We start from the raw sequence: 18,876 nt of genomic DNA, 5'->3' as shown, positions 1-18,876 counted from the left end.
GGCTCCCCTGTTGACCACCCCTGCCGCCCCCACCTGCCTCACAGCTGCAGCCCTGCGCCCAGGGAAGGCCGTGGAGAGGTGCTCACCCCCAACCCGCATGCACGCGTCTGTTTCTCATCTAGCTGCTCTCACAAAGTCACCTGGCTGCCTCAGTACAACCATTTCCCTTTCTCAACCTCCCTTTGTAGGTGTCAAACTACCAAGCAGAGTGTCATGATGAGACCAAAATTTGAGATATTCTCTCCTTCTAAAAAGTCATTGATTTTATTCCAGTATAAATGCTATAGCTGCCATTTGCATGCCATGGTATCCCAAGAGAGTGATCTTGGATAGGAAGATGTTAACAGAACTTCTAACAGGCTAAGATTCGGTTTCTATGTTTCAGGTTAATCCAAAGAAGGAATGTCAGGTTGACCTGGTGTTTACCACAGATCGCTATAACCCAGAGGTAAGCTGCCATAATTGGTGAAGTATCCAATTAGCAACTCCTATGGATTTATTTTTTTAAAGGGGGAAAATCTGGGGGTGCCTGGGTGGCTCAGTCGGTTGAGCATCTGACTTTGGCTCAGGCCATGATCTCACAGCTCCTGAGTTCGAGCCCCACGTTGGGCTCTGTGCTGACAACTCAGAGCCTGGAGCCGCCTTTGGATTCCGTATCTCCCTCTCTCTCTGCCCCTCCCCCAGCTCACTCTGTCCCTCTCTCAAAAATAAATGTTAAAAAATTTTTAAAAAACAAAAGGTGAAAATCTGAATATATAGTGACCCAGAGGTTTGCATTTGTTTTGTTCTGCTTCGTTTTCTATTCTCCAGAACTGGAGAACGGAGCTGGGCAGGAACTCAGTATTTAAGGCCTTCGACATCATGGCCTTATGCAGGGCTACTTTTAAAACAGCCCACAGAGCCACCATCACCTCCTTCCTTTGCCCCTGGGAGGAAATTTCACAGTCCCCTTGGTGTCTCTTCTAGCACCTCTGAATGCTTAGAATGACTCACTCTCAAATGTCAACCTGCCTTCCTCCTGTCAGCTGGTGACATTTCTTGTTAGCGGGCCGACTTAGCACGAGGCCAACCCAGGAGCTTCCATACAGAAGTCTTCTGTAAAACACAGAGCAGTACCAACGTATGCCACAGGCATTATTAGTCCCTACAATCCTGACCGAGCAGGCCATGGTTTGCCAAGTTTCCTTTACCCGTCCATTCTTGGGAAGGGAGTAAACAGAAGACTCACACAGAAATTAGAGCCAGATGAACTTCCATGTGCTGGGCCAAGCTGGACGTCAGCAGCTGGAACATGGGTGGAGAGAAGACCAGCCCAGATGCTCTCTGTGTGGTGCTGAGTCAGAGCAGGCGGCATCACATTCAAGTGTCTCAGGGGGGCAGAGCTTCCTTCCTGGGGGTTGGGGGGGGCAGGACCCCCACCTCGCAACCCAGACTGAGTCTTCTGGAGGAATGCTTACCAGTCTATAGAGACAAGTTGTAACAAAATAACAATGTATTCTGACTTTGCTACTTCACCTAAGAATTAAGCATTTTCTTAAAGCTTAAAGAAGACCCCTTTGATCCTAGCATTGCAAACTGCAAGTTAGATTAAAGCTAAAGGGAAAACATTTCCTAGATCATTTTGACCGGCAATAGGTTTCTGTAAAGAGCATAGCTAGCTAATTGAAATGTTCCATTTCAGAGGATGAGAGTGCTTTGCTTTGATTCAGCTGTGGAGCTGTTTTGAGGGGACAAAAAGGAAAGTAAAAAGAAAATAAAACTGGTTCCTTTTCTCTTCCCTGGAAACGGCTTAGACATCAAAGGAGATTGTGTGCCAGCCCTCTCTTCTTCTGCCTTCCATAAGCCTCTTCCAGATGCCCCCTTCACCTTTTTTCTATGTTGTGCCGATAATTCAGATTTTAATGTACCACCAAAGCTCCTTCTCATTCAAACTAGCACTCAGGGGATTCAGGGTGGGGGAGAGGGGAGTCAACCACTGGAAAGCACACCTCAGTTTTTTTGAGTTAGCACTGTGCTAGAAATGGGCTTATTAAGCAGATCCAATTTTGATTGAAATTTGTGCTTTTTTGTTTCTTTTTTGGTTGAAACCAAAATAGTTTTGGGCATTTCTTTTTTGGTTGTTACCATCCAGGTTAAACGACCATCCACTGTAAACAACTGTAAAAGTACAAAGAGGTGAACTGCTCAACCAAGCACTCTGTAACAGGAGTTCTTAACTAGGGGCCCATGGATGGGTCTGGGTGGGGCCATGACGAGTGGCCACAAACTTCCTCAAATTCTAGGCCCAGTGTTGATGCTCCGAGCATACATGCAATTTTCTGGGAATAGGTTCCTGGCTTTTTTGTTGTTGGGGTAAGGAATCTGTGTGACCTGTAAGGATGGAGAAGGACTGTCTGACAGTTGAGTCCTACATTTGATGTTTACTTACAGCACCCAGTTGTCCAGATCCAGATGTCTCTGGATTGGAAACCAAGTGAGGATGATCCCAGAATACTCAGATGTCTGCATTTAAATGTGAATGCAAAAAACATCCCTTGAATTAGTCCCATTTGGGTGGCATCTGCCTACATTCCTTTCAGATGAGATCCTAGAGTAGAGAGATGGAATTAGTATAGAGGCAGGGCTCTGGCATCAGACAGACAGGAGCTCAATTCCTGGCTTACCGTTTACTAGCTGTGAGACATGGAGTAAATTCCTCTTTAGATTCAGTGTCTCGCTCTGTAAAATTGGAATAGGAGGACTGACTTCATAAAGCAGTATGAGGCTGTTGTCATTTTTGTTAATGGGGACAGCGTTATCTTTTAGTTTGAGTTAGCAAGCTTGAGGTCCAGCTAAGCATTTTGTTGGTCCATGGTAGAGAACCTTGAGTTTTGAACCAAGCAGTACTCAATAGACATCAATGATATTTCTTTGGAGTAAGCCCAGCATGATTATATAAGGGGGTTGTCAGAAAGCACTTTAAATAACAGCAAATAGTGAAGGACTGTTGTATTCAGTTGTGAGCACACAAATCACTTTCTACAAAGCCAAGACTCCTGCATCTATTAATGCCAACGCATCCTGCCACATATAGGGAATTTCTCAGTCTTTTGTGTATCTGTGTATTGGAGTGGGTGGGGAGGGATCAGTAGCCATTGTGTTTAATTCCAAAATCTTTATTTCAGGAAGGTGAGGAACGTTTGGGGAAATGTTCCGCTCGAGTGTTTTTCAGGAATCAGAAACCCAGACCGGCCATTAATGTGACTTGTACACGACTCATTGAGAAGAACAAAAGACAACAGGAGGATTACCTGCTTTACAAGCACATGAAGCAACTCAAAACCCCCTTGGATGTAGTCAGCATACCTGGTATGAATCAGTGTCTGGAATTTCTATATTAAGGAATATATATAATTGCTAAATCTTAAAAAGAATGATTATTTGTGGGGTGCCTGGGTGGCTCAGTCGGTTGGGCATCCAACTTCAGCTCAGGTCATGATCTCACAGTCTGAGTTCGAGCCCCGTGTCGGGCTCTGTGTGACAGCTCAGAGCCTGGAGCCTGTTTCGGATTCTGTGTCTCCCTCTCTCTCTCTGCCCCTCCCCTGCTCACGCTCTGTCTCTCTCTGTCTCAAAAATAAATAAAAACATAAAAAAAAATTAAAAAGAAAAAGAATGATCATTTAAATTTTTATCCCCATAGTGGCACTTGAACTCAGAATGTGGTAGACCTTGTTACTGAAACAAAATGCAGAGGTATCCTTTTCCTATTCTTTGTCTCCAGGAAGCTATAGTAACGCCCTCAAGAGCTATCAGTACCCCTTTAATCTCCCCACTTCCCATCCTAGGCAAGGTTCAGCAAGAGCTGAACCTTCAAAGAAAAGGTAGAGGTCTTTGTAATAGGATATGCACGTAGGGGTGCAGTTTTCCAAGTTGAGCCCAAAGCCTGAGGCAACGTTTCTAAAGATTTCTGGTAGCGGCTTTGGAAACTTTAAGTGATTAGACACCATTCCAGATCCCCACTGTGCCCATCACAGACTTCCACACCAGGGCTGGGAGAGCCAGCCTGTCTCAGGGCCTTGCTTGGAGGCTGCAGTGGAATCAAGTTTATCTCCTTTTAGGTCAAGAGCTAATGGGCAGTGGTGCCGTCTTTAATAAGAAATGAGCCCTGCCCTCTGAAGTGACTCAGCTGAAGCGTAGCACAGCTCATTTGTTCTGGCGCTCAGGAGAGCATGTGGGCGGCCGTTGAGACTGCACTTACTGGAAAATCCAATTTTCCAAACCACAAAAGTCATCTCTGGACTTGTGCTTGGGTATTGAGCTCGACATATGACCACTCTAGCACCGCGGCTCCCCACCGCCCCCCGCCCCATCCCACACTCTCTCGCAGCTCACTCGTTTGCCCAGCAACTACAACAGACCCGTGTCAACGTGGAAGGACCGGAGGTCTTCACTCCTGAGTGCGTCCGTGCTCTGTCCATTTGTGGAGACCAAGTGTTCTTAAAAACCTGCAGGCAGGGGCGCCTGGGTGGCTCAGTCGGTTGAGCGTCGGGCTTTAGTGCAGGTCACGATCTCACAGTCCGTGGGTTCGAGCCCCGCATCCGGGTTGTGCTGACAGCTCAGAGCCTGGAGCCTGCTTTAGATTCTGTGTCTCCCTCTCTCTCTGCCCCTCCCCTGCTCATGCTCTATCTCTGTCTCTCAAAAATGGATAAACATTAAAAAAAAAAAAAAAACCTGCAGGCAGAATACTGCTCCTTGCCTTTCTAAAATTCAGAAGCTTTAGGATGTTTCTCATAGTAATTCTCTGACAACTCCGCTTGAATTCTGTTCCAAAGAATTATGAGGAACAATTAAAATCTTATATTGTGGTAGAATTTGTGTGTATTTAGTAGTGTCTGAAATAAATGGGCTAATGACTAATGCTTAAAATCTACAGTTATTTAGGGATTTTTTTTTCTCTTTTAGCATTGGCTGGGGAAATAAGATTTTATATATTTTCCTTAGAACACAAATTTTAGAAATTGTATAGGACCTTTTCTTTGAATATTTGCTATAGGATCACTAGGTTTTGGACACTTTTTCTTTTTTGGAACTATTTATTTTTGTGAGGGAGAGAAAGTGCACTCGCAGGCACACATGTGCAACTAGGGGAGGGGCAGAGACAGAGAGAGAGAGAGGGACAGAGGCTCTGAAGCAGCAGCAAGCCTGACTCGGGGCTGAAACTCACAAACCATGAGATCATGACCTGAGCCAAAGTCGGATGCCTAACCAACTGAGCCACCCAGGCGCCCCTGGACACTTTATGATAGTGCAGATAAACTGCATTATGTTCAGTTAATAAGTCCTATGTGCCCACAAGAATCATTCTGTAACAATGTAACTTAATGTGGCTTGAAGCTCCAAAAAATTTTTTAATAGAGGGCACCTTTTTATTAACAGAATTTACAAGTTCTGTTAGCATTTTTAAAATTATTTTTAATGTTTACTTTTGAGAGACAGAGCATGAGCAAGCAGGGGGAGGGGCAGAGAGAGAGGGAAAAACAGAATCTGAAGCAGGCTCTGAGCTGTCCGCACAGAGCCCGACATGGGGCTTGAACCTATGAACTGTGAGATCATGACCTGAAGTCAAACACTCAACTGACTGAGCCACCCAGGCACACCTCTGTTGTCATTTTAAATTCAGCGGAAGCATATGATGGCACTATTTATAGCTTGTCTGTAAAACTATTAAAATGGAAAAGGCTCGGTTTTAGACAAAAGTCAGTCAAAACTGTGGCAATCTCCTCGGATTAACCAGTTCAAATCCCAGCAGCTTCTATTCAGCATTTACTCCTCCAGGACATTGGGGTTTTGTAGTCCAGCTTGCTCTACAGTTGCTAGGTGAGGCTATCTAAATCCATTTCAGGATATCCTTGCTCCAAACTATTTTTCCCCAAAAAAGGTATTTGTGGTTTTTTGTTTTTTTTTTATGAGTACAGTTTTCACTTTTTCTGATGAATTTACAAACTTCCTGTACATGAGCCCAAGTACTCTACAAAGGAAAAGACTGAAGACCTGGGAAAACCAGCCAGAGTCCTGTCACCTGAGTGATTCTATAGCAGCACTGCCAGCATTTGTACTTCCAATTGTCCACGCTGTTCACAGTGTTTGGGGTAACCGACTCGCTTTCTAGTAACGGGTTTTGTTGAACTCACAATGGCACTGGAAGATGAATCATGTGATGGGGAGCTGGATGAAGGAAGCTTTCACTGTCTCCCTCCCATCCCTACATACACAACAGGAATCCAGGGCTCAGCTCAAATCTCATCCCTGTGAAGTTTGCCCCACATCTCTCCAGCCCAAAGGTCCCTCTCCCTTCCATGTGCTCTATCAGATCTTTGATCCTCCTTCTCTTGCGGAAGGTATCAGCTGTGTTTCTGCACTGTCGACAAGTAGAGGGTAGGGACCCATCTTCGTGTCCCTCCCATCACCCCTGCAGTCTGTGAATGATCTTTGAATTGATTACCATTACAAACCAGCCAAGTTCCACAGTACAAAGAAGAATTTATGCTAATTATTTTACCAAGAAGGATTAATTTCCTAGTAAGTTTGTTCTTATTCCTTACATATTATACTATTATTGGGCTTATATTTAAGCCAAGAATATCTCCACCATTTTTCATGAAATGTTGGTCCATGAGCAGTTATCTCATAAATTAATCACTTGCTAAAATTTGAGTTCCTAAAAGTCACAAAAAGTAATGTGTTAATGTAATGTACTAACCCCACCTCAAGCAGTGTAGTTAAGTAGGTTTTTATAAGTGTTTGCTGAAATAAAAAGATTGCAATTCCAAAAACAATACCACAGAAAAAACCCTCTTGATTTCTGCATGTGTTCAAAATCACTGACAGAAATACTACCAATTCATTGATTAGCTTTAAAGCCAATGATCAGATAAAAATATTTGGAGATTGGCAAAGACCATCGCATTGACTGTAGACCCAGACAGAAGGTAAGGTAGCAAAAATAATTGATAGACTTTTCCATCTAATTTAAAGATGCTTCTCAACTAACAAGACTTCAACTTTGAGTATCATTATAGCTCTTACTTTGCCTTAATATCATACATTTGTACTAGTATACTATACTGGTGTACTAATATAGTACATTAATATAGTACAGCAAATAAGATTTTTATAGTAGCTTTACTCAGTAGGACAAATTGAAGCACATAAATCTTCATATGATGTAGAAACAGGTAAGAACAAGTCATGTGTCCTGGTCAAGGTCTTGCTGTAAGAGATGATGGATGTGACTTAAGGTTACGCCCCTATTTCAGTATTGAAACATTTGAAATTTTGTCCCCAAAATGTCATAACACAAATGTGTTTTCGTTTTCTTTCTCTCAGATAGCCATGGACATATTGATCCCTCTCTGAGACCCATTTGGGATTTGGCTTTTCTTGGTGGCTCTTATGTGATGTGGGAAAAGACAACCCAGTTTTTACATTACTACATGGCACAGCTCAGCAGTGTTAACCAATGGGTAAGAAAAAAACTGAAAGTCATTTTTATGTCACAAGAGATACAACCAATGCAGTTTTCTAAAACTAAATTAATGTGAATTTCTAATTTTATGCCAACAGTTTCATTCATTCAATAAATATTTCTGTGCCTGCAATGGGCCAGGTATAGTTTTAGAGACTGTGGACATAGCAGTGAAGAAAAACACAGTGTAGCTGCCCTCATTGAAACTCTAGTGAGAGAAGACAAAAGATGGTGAACTAATAAATAATTAATATGTATCAAAAGGTGGTAGTAATTGCTATAGAAAAAAAGTAAGGGAGAAGGGAATGCAAGGTGTTGTTAGAATTACTACTTATATTGTCTAAAATAAGGCCCCTCTAATTTGAGCAGGGTGACAGTGGGGCAGAGGCCTGGGAGAAGTGAGTGAGCCAAGCCTCCACAAGGGAAGATTTTTTTCAGGCAGGGAACTGAAGCATCAATGTGGCTGATGGGTTGGAGAAATAGCAGTGAGGCTACTGTGGCTGGAACAGAGTCAGCAAGGGGAGGGTACTGGGAAATGAAATCAAATGGAGAGGACCAGTTCCTGTAAGGCTTCGCAGGCCAGTGGAAGGACCTTGTATTTTACTCTTCAGAGGTTTTTAGCCCAGGAGTGATATGATCTGACTTACAATACCATCATTGTGGCTGCTATGTTGACACCAGACCACACAGAGACAAGAGTGGAGTCAGGGAGACCAGCAAAGTATTGCAAAAATCTAGGCAAGGTCTGGGGGTGCCTTGGACCAGGTGGTAGCCATGGAGGTGGTGAAAAGTGTTTGGATTCTTTATATATTTTGAAGTTAGACCAACCCTATTTGTTGATGTGGGTATATCTGAGAATGAGAAAAGTCACGGAGAAAAAAGTCACGGAGAATGAGAAAAGTCTTATAACTTTGGCCTGAGTAACTGGAAGGACAGAGTCTTCATTTACTGACTGGGGAAGGCTGCAGGAGCAACAGATCTGGGAAGAAATTAGCTTGATTTGGGGCATTCTAAATTCTACTAAACTACCACATGTGTAGTATTTAAAGCCACAAAAGTGGATGACATCACAGAGAATGTGTAGATAGAGAAAAGAAGGTCTGTATTGAGAGAGTCCTGCTACACTTGTAACTTTAGAGGTTGAAGATATAAGAAAAGAAGGTGTTTTAAGGATGAGGCTTGGCTGTATCCAGTGCTGCTGGAGAATTCTGTGTGAAGAGGCCTGAGACTGACCATTTGATTTAGGCTGTCAGAAGTCATTGGAGAGCTTGTCAAGAGCTATCTCACTGGCACATTGCAGGCAAAAGCCTGAACGGAATATGTTGGGAGAGACTGGGAAAAGAGAAATAGACATTCCATCTCTTTCAAGGAATTTAGCTGTAAAGGGGAGTATAAGAAAGCAAGGGGCGGAGGAGCCAAGATGGCAGAACAGCATGGAAGTTTTTTTGTGTGTCTCACATCCATGAAATACAGCCAGATCAACACTAAACCATCCTGCACACGAGGATCAACAGAAAACAAGGGGCTATAGCTACAGGATGGGTGAGCATAGGGTTGAAAGAGAGTTTGTTTTCTGTTGTATTTTTAGGCTGGGAGATTTAACGGCATATTTATGTGGTGCTGAGAAAAATCCAGTCGAGGGGCAAAGTAGGACTTACAGGAAAGCAAAGGAAGAATTGTTGGAGTTCCTATCTTTGAGTAAGCAAGAGAATAGGATCAATCTAGGAGCTGCTTTTAGACAGGAATGTGAGGAGTTCACCTGGAGGGAGGGCAGACAAGCAATGGCATAGTTGCTGATAGGGGGCTGGATATCCTGGCGGGAGCCCCTGGAAATTCTCCCTGCTTCTGTGCTCTCAGTGAAAGAGACAAAGTCATCAGGTCGGAGAAGGATAAGAGCGGAGGTGTTGGAAGTGTGGGGGATGCATGGACCTGGCATTGTGCGCCGCTGCAGGCCCCTTGAAGATCTGGGCTCGTGAATTTCAAGGAGGACCAGTCATGCCGAGCTGTCTGGGTGTGGGCATGGAGTAGGCCAGAGGTGGCTGTAGCCCAATACGGGGTTCCTGTCAGGCAAGTGTGATGTAGAGAGAGAGGGGCATTTGCACAGTAAACAAAGTCAACTACTCCAAGAGAGGCAAGCTCAGATAACCTTAAGTACAAATTTCTAAAATCCATTTTCTTCATGGATGCATGAAGCCATAGATTCACCTATGGATGGATCGTCAGTGAATATCTTCTGAGCACAAAGATTTGCCCATCATTGAATAAGCATTTAAAAAAAATTTTTTTTTATTATTTCCGTATAGTTGATTCTCAATATTATATTAGTTTCAGATGCACAACATAGTGATTGGACAATTCTACACATTAGCTAATGCTTACCACAAAAACTGTTGTTAGCACATCTATAACCATTCAATGTTATTACAGTATTATTGACTGTACCCCATGTGCTGTACTTTTCATCTCCACAATTTATTTATTTTATGACGAGAAGTTTATACCTCTTAATCCCCTTCACCTAATTCACCCATTTGCCCATTCCCCACCTCTGAAAACCACCAGTTCTCTGGATTTCTGAGTCTGTTTTCTTTGTTTTGTTTTTCTACATTCACATATAAGTGTATGTGTCTTTCTCTGCCTTACTTATTTTATTTACTATAGTACCCTTTAGGTCCATCCATGTTGTTGCAAATGGCAAGATCTTCTTCTTTTTTATAGCTCAGTAATACTCCGTTCCATTCCATTCCATACCACACCACATCTTTCTTATATATTCATCTATTGATGGACACTTAGATTGCTTCCATATGTTAGTTAATTGCTGCAGTGAACAAAAGGTGTGTATATCTTCTCCACTTAGTATTTTCATTTTCTTTGGGTAAATACCAAATAGTAGAATTATTGGATTATGTGGTATTTCTATTTTGAATTTTTTGAAGAGCCTCCATACTGTTTTCCATAGTGGTTGCACCAATTTACATTCACACCAGCAGTGTGAGGGTTCTCTTTTCTCCACCTCCTCGCCGACACTTGTTATTTCCTGTCTTTTTATTTTAGCCATTTTGACAGGTATAAGGTGATATTTCATTGTTGTTTCGATTTGCATTTCCCTGATAATGAGTGATGTTGAGTATATTTTCATGTGTCTGTTTGCCACCTATATATTTTCTTTGGAGAAATGTCCATTCAGGCCTCTGCCCAATTTTAATCAGATTGAATTTTTTTGTGTGTTGAGTTGTAAGAGTCCTTTATATATTTTGGATATTTATTCCTTATCTGAGAAATCATTTTAAAATATCTTCACCCATTCAGTAGGTTGCCTTTTTATCTTGTTGATGTTTTTCTTTGCTGTGTAAAATCTTTTTATATTGGTGTAGTCCCAAAAGTTTATTTTTGCTTTTGTTTCCCTTGCCTCAGGAGATATATTCATAAATATGTTGCGAAAAGCAGTGTCTAAAACACATTGCCTGTGCTTTCTTTTAGGAGTTTTATGGTTTTGGGTGTCACATTTAGGTCTTCAGTCCATTTTGAGTTTATTTTTGTGTATGGTGTAAGAAAGTGGTCCAGTTTCCTTCTTGTATGTAACTGTCCAGCTTTCATTTGTTGAAGAAACTGCCTTTCCTCATTGTAAAGTTTTGACTTTGTCATAGATTAATTGACCATTTAGGTATGGGTTTATTTCTGGGTTCTCTGTTCCAATGATCTATGTGTCTATTTCTGTGCAAGTACCATGCTGTTTTGTTTACTGTGGCTTTATAGTATATCTTGAAACCTGGAATTGTGATACTCCTAGTTTTGTTTTTCTTTGTCAAAATTGCTTTGGCTCTTTGTGGTTCCATACAAATTTAGGGTTGTTTGTTCTAGTTTTGTGAAAAATACTATTGGTATTTTGATAGAGATTACATTAATTCTGTAGATTGCTTTGGGCAGTATGAACATTTTAACAATATTAATTCTTCCAGTTCCTAAACATGGTATACCTTTCCATTTGTTTGTGTTGTCTTCAATTTCTTTCATCAGTATCTTATAGATTTCAGAGTTTAAGTATTTCACCTCCTTGGTGAAATCTATTCCTAGGTATTTTATTCTTTTTGGCATAATTGTCAGTGGGATTGTTTCTTAACTTCTCATTCTGCTACTTCATTATAAGTGTATAGAAATGCAACAGATTTCTGTAATTAGTTTTGTATCCTGCAAGTTTACTGAATTCACTTACTTTGATCATTTTTTGGTAAAATCTTAATGGTTTTCTACATACAGTATCATGTCATCTGCTAATAGTGAAAGTTTTACTTCTTCCTTATCAATTTGGATGATTTTATTTCCTGTCTAATTGACGCAAGTAGGACTTCAGTATTATGTTGAATAAAAGTGGTAAGAGTGGACATCCTTGTCTACTTCTTGATCTTAAAGACAATCTTTCAGTTTTTTACCATTGAGTATGATGTTAGCTGTGGGCTTTTCATATGTTGAGGGATGTTTCCTACTTTGTTGAGAGTTTTTAATCATGAATGGATGTTATATTTTGTCAGATGTTATATTCCTACATCTATAGAGATGATCATATGGTTTTTATCCTTTCCCTTGTATCATGTTGATGTGATGTATCATGTTGCTTGATTTGCGAATTTTGAACCACTGTTGCATACCTGGAATAAATCCCACTCGATTGTTGAATGATTTTTTTAATGTCTTGTTGATATCAGTTTGCTAATAATGTTAAGTATTTTTGCATCTATATTCACTAGAAATATTGGCCTGTTAGTTTTCTTTGTAGTGTCTTTTTGTGGTTTTGGTATCAGGGTAATGCCGGCCTGGTTCTGACTTTTGTTGGGAGTTTTTATTATTACTGATTGAATTTTATTACTAGTAATTGGTCTGTTCAGATTTTCTATTTCTTCCTGGTTCAGTTTTGGAGAATTGTATTTCTAGAAATTTATCCAATATTCTCTTCTAATCCTTTGTATTTTTGTAATGTCATTAGTTATTCTGCTTCATTTCTGATTTTATTTGAGATCAATATTTTTTTTATTGATGATTCTGGCTAAAGAGTTACAAATTTTGCTTATTTTTTCAAAGAAGCAGCCCTTGGCTTCATTGATCTTTTCTGGTTTTTGTTTTTTTGTGTTTTTTTAGTCTCTATTTCATTTCTTTCTGCTCTAATATTTCTTTCTTTCTTCTATTAGCTTTGGCTTTGTTTGTTCTTCTTTTTTTAGTTCCTGTAGGTATAAGCTTGTTGTTTGAGATTTGTATTTCTTTTTATCATTGGTTCCTTTAAAAAGCTATTTTCCATATGAAGTTCCTCTTTTTTTTTTCATCATAGGTTTTGATGTCTGTTATTTTATTATCAGTATTAAATTGATTAATAAAATTTAACAAAACTTTTTAAAGAATATGTGACATTCCTTTTGTACAGTCATTTTGTTAGTTCCTTTATGCCATTTGATAACACTAAACAAACTTGACTTTATTAACCCCCAAAATAAATCCCTTCTTTCAGGAAAAGTTATTCAAGAGATACCAATTGGGGGCACCTGCGTGACTTAGTCAGTTAAGCATCCATCTCTTGATTTTGGCTCAGGTCATGATCTCACAGTTTGTGAGTTCAAGCCCCGCATCAAGCTCTGTGCTGTCAGCTGCTTGGGATTCTCTCTTTCTTCTCTCTCTCCTCCTCCTCCCCCACCTCTCTCTGTGTCTCTCTCTCTCTCTCTCTGTCTCTCTCTCTCAAAATAAATAAATAAATGTAAATTCAATTGGTATCTCTCTCTCTTTTTTTTTAATCTCAGATGTTTGTTTATGCAGGCATTCTTTGTAGTCCGCTTACTTTGAAATATCTTTGTGTGTTTTAAATAATAATTCCAGTATAGCTGGGGCATCTGGGTGGCTCAGTTGGTTAAGTGTCCAACTTTGGCTCAGGTCATGATCTCACAGTCCATGAGTTCAAGCCCTGCATAGGGCTGTGTGCTGACAGCTCAGAGCCTGGAGCCTGCTTCGGGTTCTGTGTCTCCATCTCTCTCTGCCCCTCCCCCACTCATGCTCTCTCTTTCTCTCTCTCTCTCTCAAAAATGCACATTAAAAAAATAAATAAATTATAATTCCAGTATAGTTAACAGTGTTATATTAGTTTCAGGTGTACAATATAGTGATTCAACATTTCTGTACGTTAGCTCATCATGATAAGTACATGCTTGAATCCCTATCACCTATTTCACCCATCCTCCCACCCTTCTCCCCTCTGGTAATCATCTGTTTGTTTTCTATAGTTAAGAGTCTTTTAATTTTGGTCTCTTTTATTCTTTATTCATTTGTTTTCTTAAACTATACAAATGAGTGAAATCATATGATATTTGTCTTTCTCTGACTGACTTATTTCACTTAGCATTATACTCTCTAGCTCCAACCATGTTGTTGCAAATGGCAAGATTTTATTGCTATTATTCAACTATATGTATATATACCACATTTTTTTATCCATTTATCTATCAATGGACACTTGGGCTGCTTCCATAGTTTGGCTATTGTAAATAATGTTGCAGTAAACATAGGAGTGTATATATCTTTTCAAATTAGTGTTTTTATATTTTTGGGTAAATACCCAGTAGTGGAATTACCAGATCGCATAGTAATTCTATTTTTAATTTTTTAAAGGAACCTCCATACTGTTTTCCACAGTGGCTGACCTGTATGTCTTTCTTTCTCTCTGTCTTTTTTTTTTTTTTTTAGAGAGAGAGCATGAGCAGGGGAGAGGGGCAGGAGAGAGAGAGAGAGAAAGAGAGAGAGCGAGCCAGCAGGCAGGCTCTGCGCTCAGTGCAGAGCCCGAAACAGGGCTCCATCCCATGACCCTGCGACTATGAACTGAGCCAAAATCAAGAGTTGGATGCTCCACTGACTGAGCCACCCAGGCACACACCCTGTGTGTCTTTTCTATAGAAATGTCTGCTCATGTTTTCTGCCCATTTTTAATTGGATTATTCAGTTTTTTGTGTGTGTGTTGAGTGGTATCAGTCCTTTTTATTTTTGGATACTAGCCCTTTATCTGACATGTCATTTGCAAATATCTTCTCCCATTCCATAGGTTGCCTTTTAGTTTTGTTGATTGTTTCCTTCATTGTGCAGAAGCTTTTTATTTTGATGTAGTCCCAATAGTTTATTTTTGCTTTTTTTTTTTTAAATTAAAAACATTTAAAAGAGAGACAAGCTTGATACGGGGCTCAAACTCACAGACCTTGAGATCATGACCTGATCCTGTTGGATGTTCAACTGACGGAGCCACCCAGGCACCCCTATTTTTGTTTTTGTTTCCCTTGCCTCAGGAGTCATATCTAGACAAATACTGCTATGGCCAATATCAAAGAATTTACTGCCTGTGTTCTCTTTTAAGATTTTTATGTTTTCAGGTCTCACATTTAGGTCTTTAATCTGTTTTTAGTTTACTTTTGTGTATAGTGTGAGAAAGTGGTCCTGATTCTTAAATATAGCTGTCCAGTTTTCTTACCACATTTGTTGAAGAAACTGACTTTTTCCCATTGTATATTCTTGCCACCTTTGTTGAAGGTTAATTGACCATATAATTATGGGTTTATTTCTAGGCTTTCTATTCTGTTCCATTGTCTGTTTTTGTGCCAGTACCATACTGCTTTGATAACTACAGCTTTGTAATATATCTTGATACCTGGGATTGTGATACCTCCAGTTTTGTTCTTCTTTTTCAAGATTGCTTTGGCTACTCAGGGTCTTTTCTTGTTGTTTTTGTTGTTGTTGTTTTTCCATACAAATTTTAGGATTATTCTAGTTTTATGAAAAAAGCTGTTGGTATTTTGATAGGGATTGCAATAAATGTATAGATAGCTTTGGGTGGTATAGAAATTTTCACAATATTGTTCCTTCCAATTCATGAGCACGGACTGTCTTTACTTTTTTATCTGTAATCTTCGATTTCATTAATCAATTCTTTATAGTTTTCAGAGAATAGGACTTTTACCTCCTTGATTAAGTTTATTCTTAGGTATTTTATACTTTTTGGTGCAATTGTAAATGGAATTGTTTTCTTAATTTCTCTTTCTGCTGCTTCTTTATTAGTGTATACAAATGTAACAGATTTCTGTGCATTGATTTTTGTACCCTACAATCTTACTGAATTCATTTATCAATTCTAGTAGGGTTTTTTGGTGGAGTCTTGAGGATTTTCTATATGTAGTATCATGTCATTTATAAATAGTGAAAGTTTGGAGTGGCTGGGTGGCTCAGTCAGTTGAGCATCTAACTCTTGATTTCAGCTCAGGTCATGATCCCAGGTTTGTGGGATCAAACCCCATAGTGGGCTTTGTGCTGAGCATGGAGCTTAACATTCTCTATTTCTCTCCCTCTGCCCTTCTCCTCAACTCATGCTCTTTCTCTAAAATTAAAAAAAAAACAAAAACAAAAAAAAACAACTACAAATAGTGAAAGTTTTTCTTCTTCCTTACCAGTTTGGATGCCTTTTATTTCTTTTTCTTGTCTGGCTGCTGTGTACACCCTCCAGTACTGTGTTGAATAAAAGTGGGAAGAGTGGACATCCTTGTCTTATTCCTGATCTTAGGGGAAAAGCTCTGTATTTAATCACTGAGTATGATGTTTGCTGTGGGTTTTTCATACATGGCCTTTATTGTCTTCAGGTATGTTCCCGCTAAGCCTATTTTAGTGAGGCTTTTTATCATGAATGTATGTTGTGCTTTGTCAAATGCTCTTTCTGCATCTATTGAAATGATCATATGGTTTTTATCCTTTCTCTTTTGATGGGATGAATCACCATAATTGATTTGCAAATATTGAACTACCCTTGCAACCCAGGAATAAATCCCACTTGATTGTGATGGATGCTTTTTTAAATGTATTGTTGGATTCAGTTCCATAATTTTTGTTGAGGATATTTGCATCTTTGTTCATCAGAGATATTCACCTGTAGTTCTTTTAGTGTCTTTATCTGGTGTTGGTATTGGGGTAATGCTCATTAAATGAATTTGTAAGCTGTCTTTCTTGGTAATATTTTGTTGAGGGTGTTTGTGTCTATGTTCATCAGAGGTACTGGCCTCTAGTTCTTTCTTTGTACCATCTTTATCTGGTTTTGGTATCAAGGTAATGCTCATAAAATGAATTTGGAAGCTTTCTTTCCTGTTTTTTGAAATAGCTTTGAGAAGAATAGGTATAAACTCTTTTTTTAAATGTTTAGTAGAATTCACCTGTGAAGGCTTCTGGTCCTAGACTTTTGTTTGTTGGAAGTTTTTTGATTACTGATTCAATGTTATTGCTAGTGATCAGTTTGTTCAAATTTTCTATTTTCTTCCTGATTCAGTTTTGGGAAGTTACGTGTTTCTAGGAATTTATCTATTTCTTTTAGGTTGACCAGTTTGTTGGCATATAATGTTTCATAATATTATAATCTTTTATATTTCTGTGGTGTCAGTTGTTATTCCTCCTCTTTTAATTCTCATTCTTTTTGAGTCTTCTTTCTCACTCTTTATTTTAATGAGTCAGACTAAAGATTTATCAATTTTATTGATTTTTTTCAAAGAACCAGCTCCTGGTTTCATTGATCTATTGTTTTTTGTAGTGTCTATTTTGTTTATTTCTGCTCTAATCTTTATTATTTCCTTCCTTATACTGGCTTGAGTTTTGTTTTTTTCCTCACTCCTTTAGGTGTAAGGTTAGGTTGTTTGAGATTTTTATTGCGTCTTGAGGTAGGCCTGTATAGCTATCAACTTCTCCCTTAGAACAGCTTTTGCTGCATCCCAAAGATATTGGACTGTTGTATTTTTGTCTTCGTGTATTTTTTATTTCCTCTTTGATTTCTTGGTTGATCCATTCATTGTTTAGTAGCATATTTAACCTTCATGTGTATGTGGTCTTTCCAGATTTTTTCTTCTGGTTGCTTTCTAGTTTCATAGCATTGTGGTAAGAAAAGATGCATGGTATGACTTTGATCTTTTTGAATTTGTTGAGACTGATTTTGTAGCCTAAAATGTGATCTATTTTGGATAATGTTTCATGTGTACATGAAAAGAATGTGTATTCTGCTGTTTTGGGATGGAATACTCTGAATATATAAGTTAGATCCATCTGGTCCAATGTTTCATTCAAAACCACTGTTTCTTTGTTGATTATCTGTTTGGATGGTCTATCCATTTATGTAAGTTAGGTGTTAAAGTACCTTACTCTTACTGCATTACTAGCAGTTACTTACTTTATGTTTGTGATTAGCTGGTTTATATATGTTTGGTGCATAAATATTTACAACTTTTATAACTTCCTATTGGATTGTTCCCTTTATGAGTGATTGCATACTGTCCTTCTTTGTCTCATTAAAGTCTTTGTTTTCAAAAGTATTTTGGGGGCGCCTGGGTGGCGCAGTCGGTTAGGCGTCCGACTTCAGCCAGGTCACGATCTCGCGGTCCGTGAGTTCGAGCCCCGCGTCGGGCTCTGGGCTGATGGCTCAGAGCCTGGAGCCTGTTTCCGATTCTGTGTCTCCCTCTCTCTCTGCCCCTCCCCCGTTCATGCTCTGTCTCTCTCTGTCCCAAAAATAAATAAACGTTGGGAAAAAAAAAAAAAAACTTTGAAAAAAAAAGTATTTTGTCTGATATAAGTATTGCTATCCTTTATTATTCTCTCAATTTGCATGATAAATGCTTTTTCTATATCTTCACCTTCAGTCTGCATGTGTCTAGGACTGAAATGAGTCCCTTGTGGGCAGCATAGAGATGGGTTTTGCTTTTTTATTCATTCCATCACCCTTTGTCTTTTTTTTTTTCTTTAGGTTTATTTATTTTGAGAGAGAAAGAGAACAGGGGAGGGGCAGAGAGAGAGAGGGAGAGAGAATCCCAAGCAGGCTCCGCACCAGCAGCATATTTTTTGTTGAGAGGTTTCTCTGAGGCCGCCACAGGCATACTGATGGATGGGAGCAATAGTCAGACCAGGTGTCTTCAATCTGCCTCTCTGTCACAGCTGCAGGCATACCCAACATGGCAAGACTTGATCCATGGGCAGCTAGCAAAGAGGACTAGCTGCAGGAACTGTAGGCTTTCCAGTGTGTGGGGTTGTCTCCCCACCTCTCCAAGGGCAGGAGTCACTTTGGAGTGGTGGTACCCGTCTCAGCTGAGAGTTGCTTGCAGGGTGTGGTAGGGCAGGACCTGCTTTGGAGGGACACCTGCTGTTGCTGGTGATTGCTTGGGGCAGGACCTATCATGTTAGCAAGATAGATGGAGAATATTAGCACTGGCTCCCACAAGTGTTCTACTATCTAGCCTGGGGGAGGGGAAGAGAAATGGCAGTACCAGCACTTTTCTTCCTGGAAAAATCTCCTGAAGATCCCTATTCCTCCAGGGCATGTTCTTAGATTA

The 18,876-nt window shown here is 39.7% G+C and overlaps 1 protein-coding gene across 1 annotated transcript in view; it reads left to right on the top strand.

Annotated features, from left to right (window-relative positions):
- RARRES1 (retinoic acid receptor responder 1) overlaps window positions 1-18,876 on the top strand; it is a 54,684-nt gene that overhangs the window by 14,750 nt on the left and 21,058 nt on the right. The window contains exons 2-4 of the mRNA XM_086674600.1: window positions 386-448; window positions 3,165-3,348; window positions 7,366-7,502. Coding sequence (XP_086530726.1) covers window positions 386-448; window positions 3,165-3,348; window positions 7,366-7,502 — 384 coding nt within the window. The remainder of the gene's footprint in view (window positions 1-385; window positions 449-3,164; window positions 3,349-7,365; window positions 7,503-18,876) is intronic.

The sequence above is a fragment of the Puma concolor genome, chromosome C2, assembly GCF_028749965.1.
Source record: "Puma concolor isolate L17-30 chromosome C2, mPumCon1.1.hap2, whole genome shotgun sequence".
Taxonomy (NCBI): Eukaryota; Metazoa; Chordata; class Mammalia; order Carnivora; family Felidae; genus Puma; species Puma concolor.
This window is presented reverse-complemented; position numbering and strand designations above follow the sequence as displayed.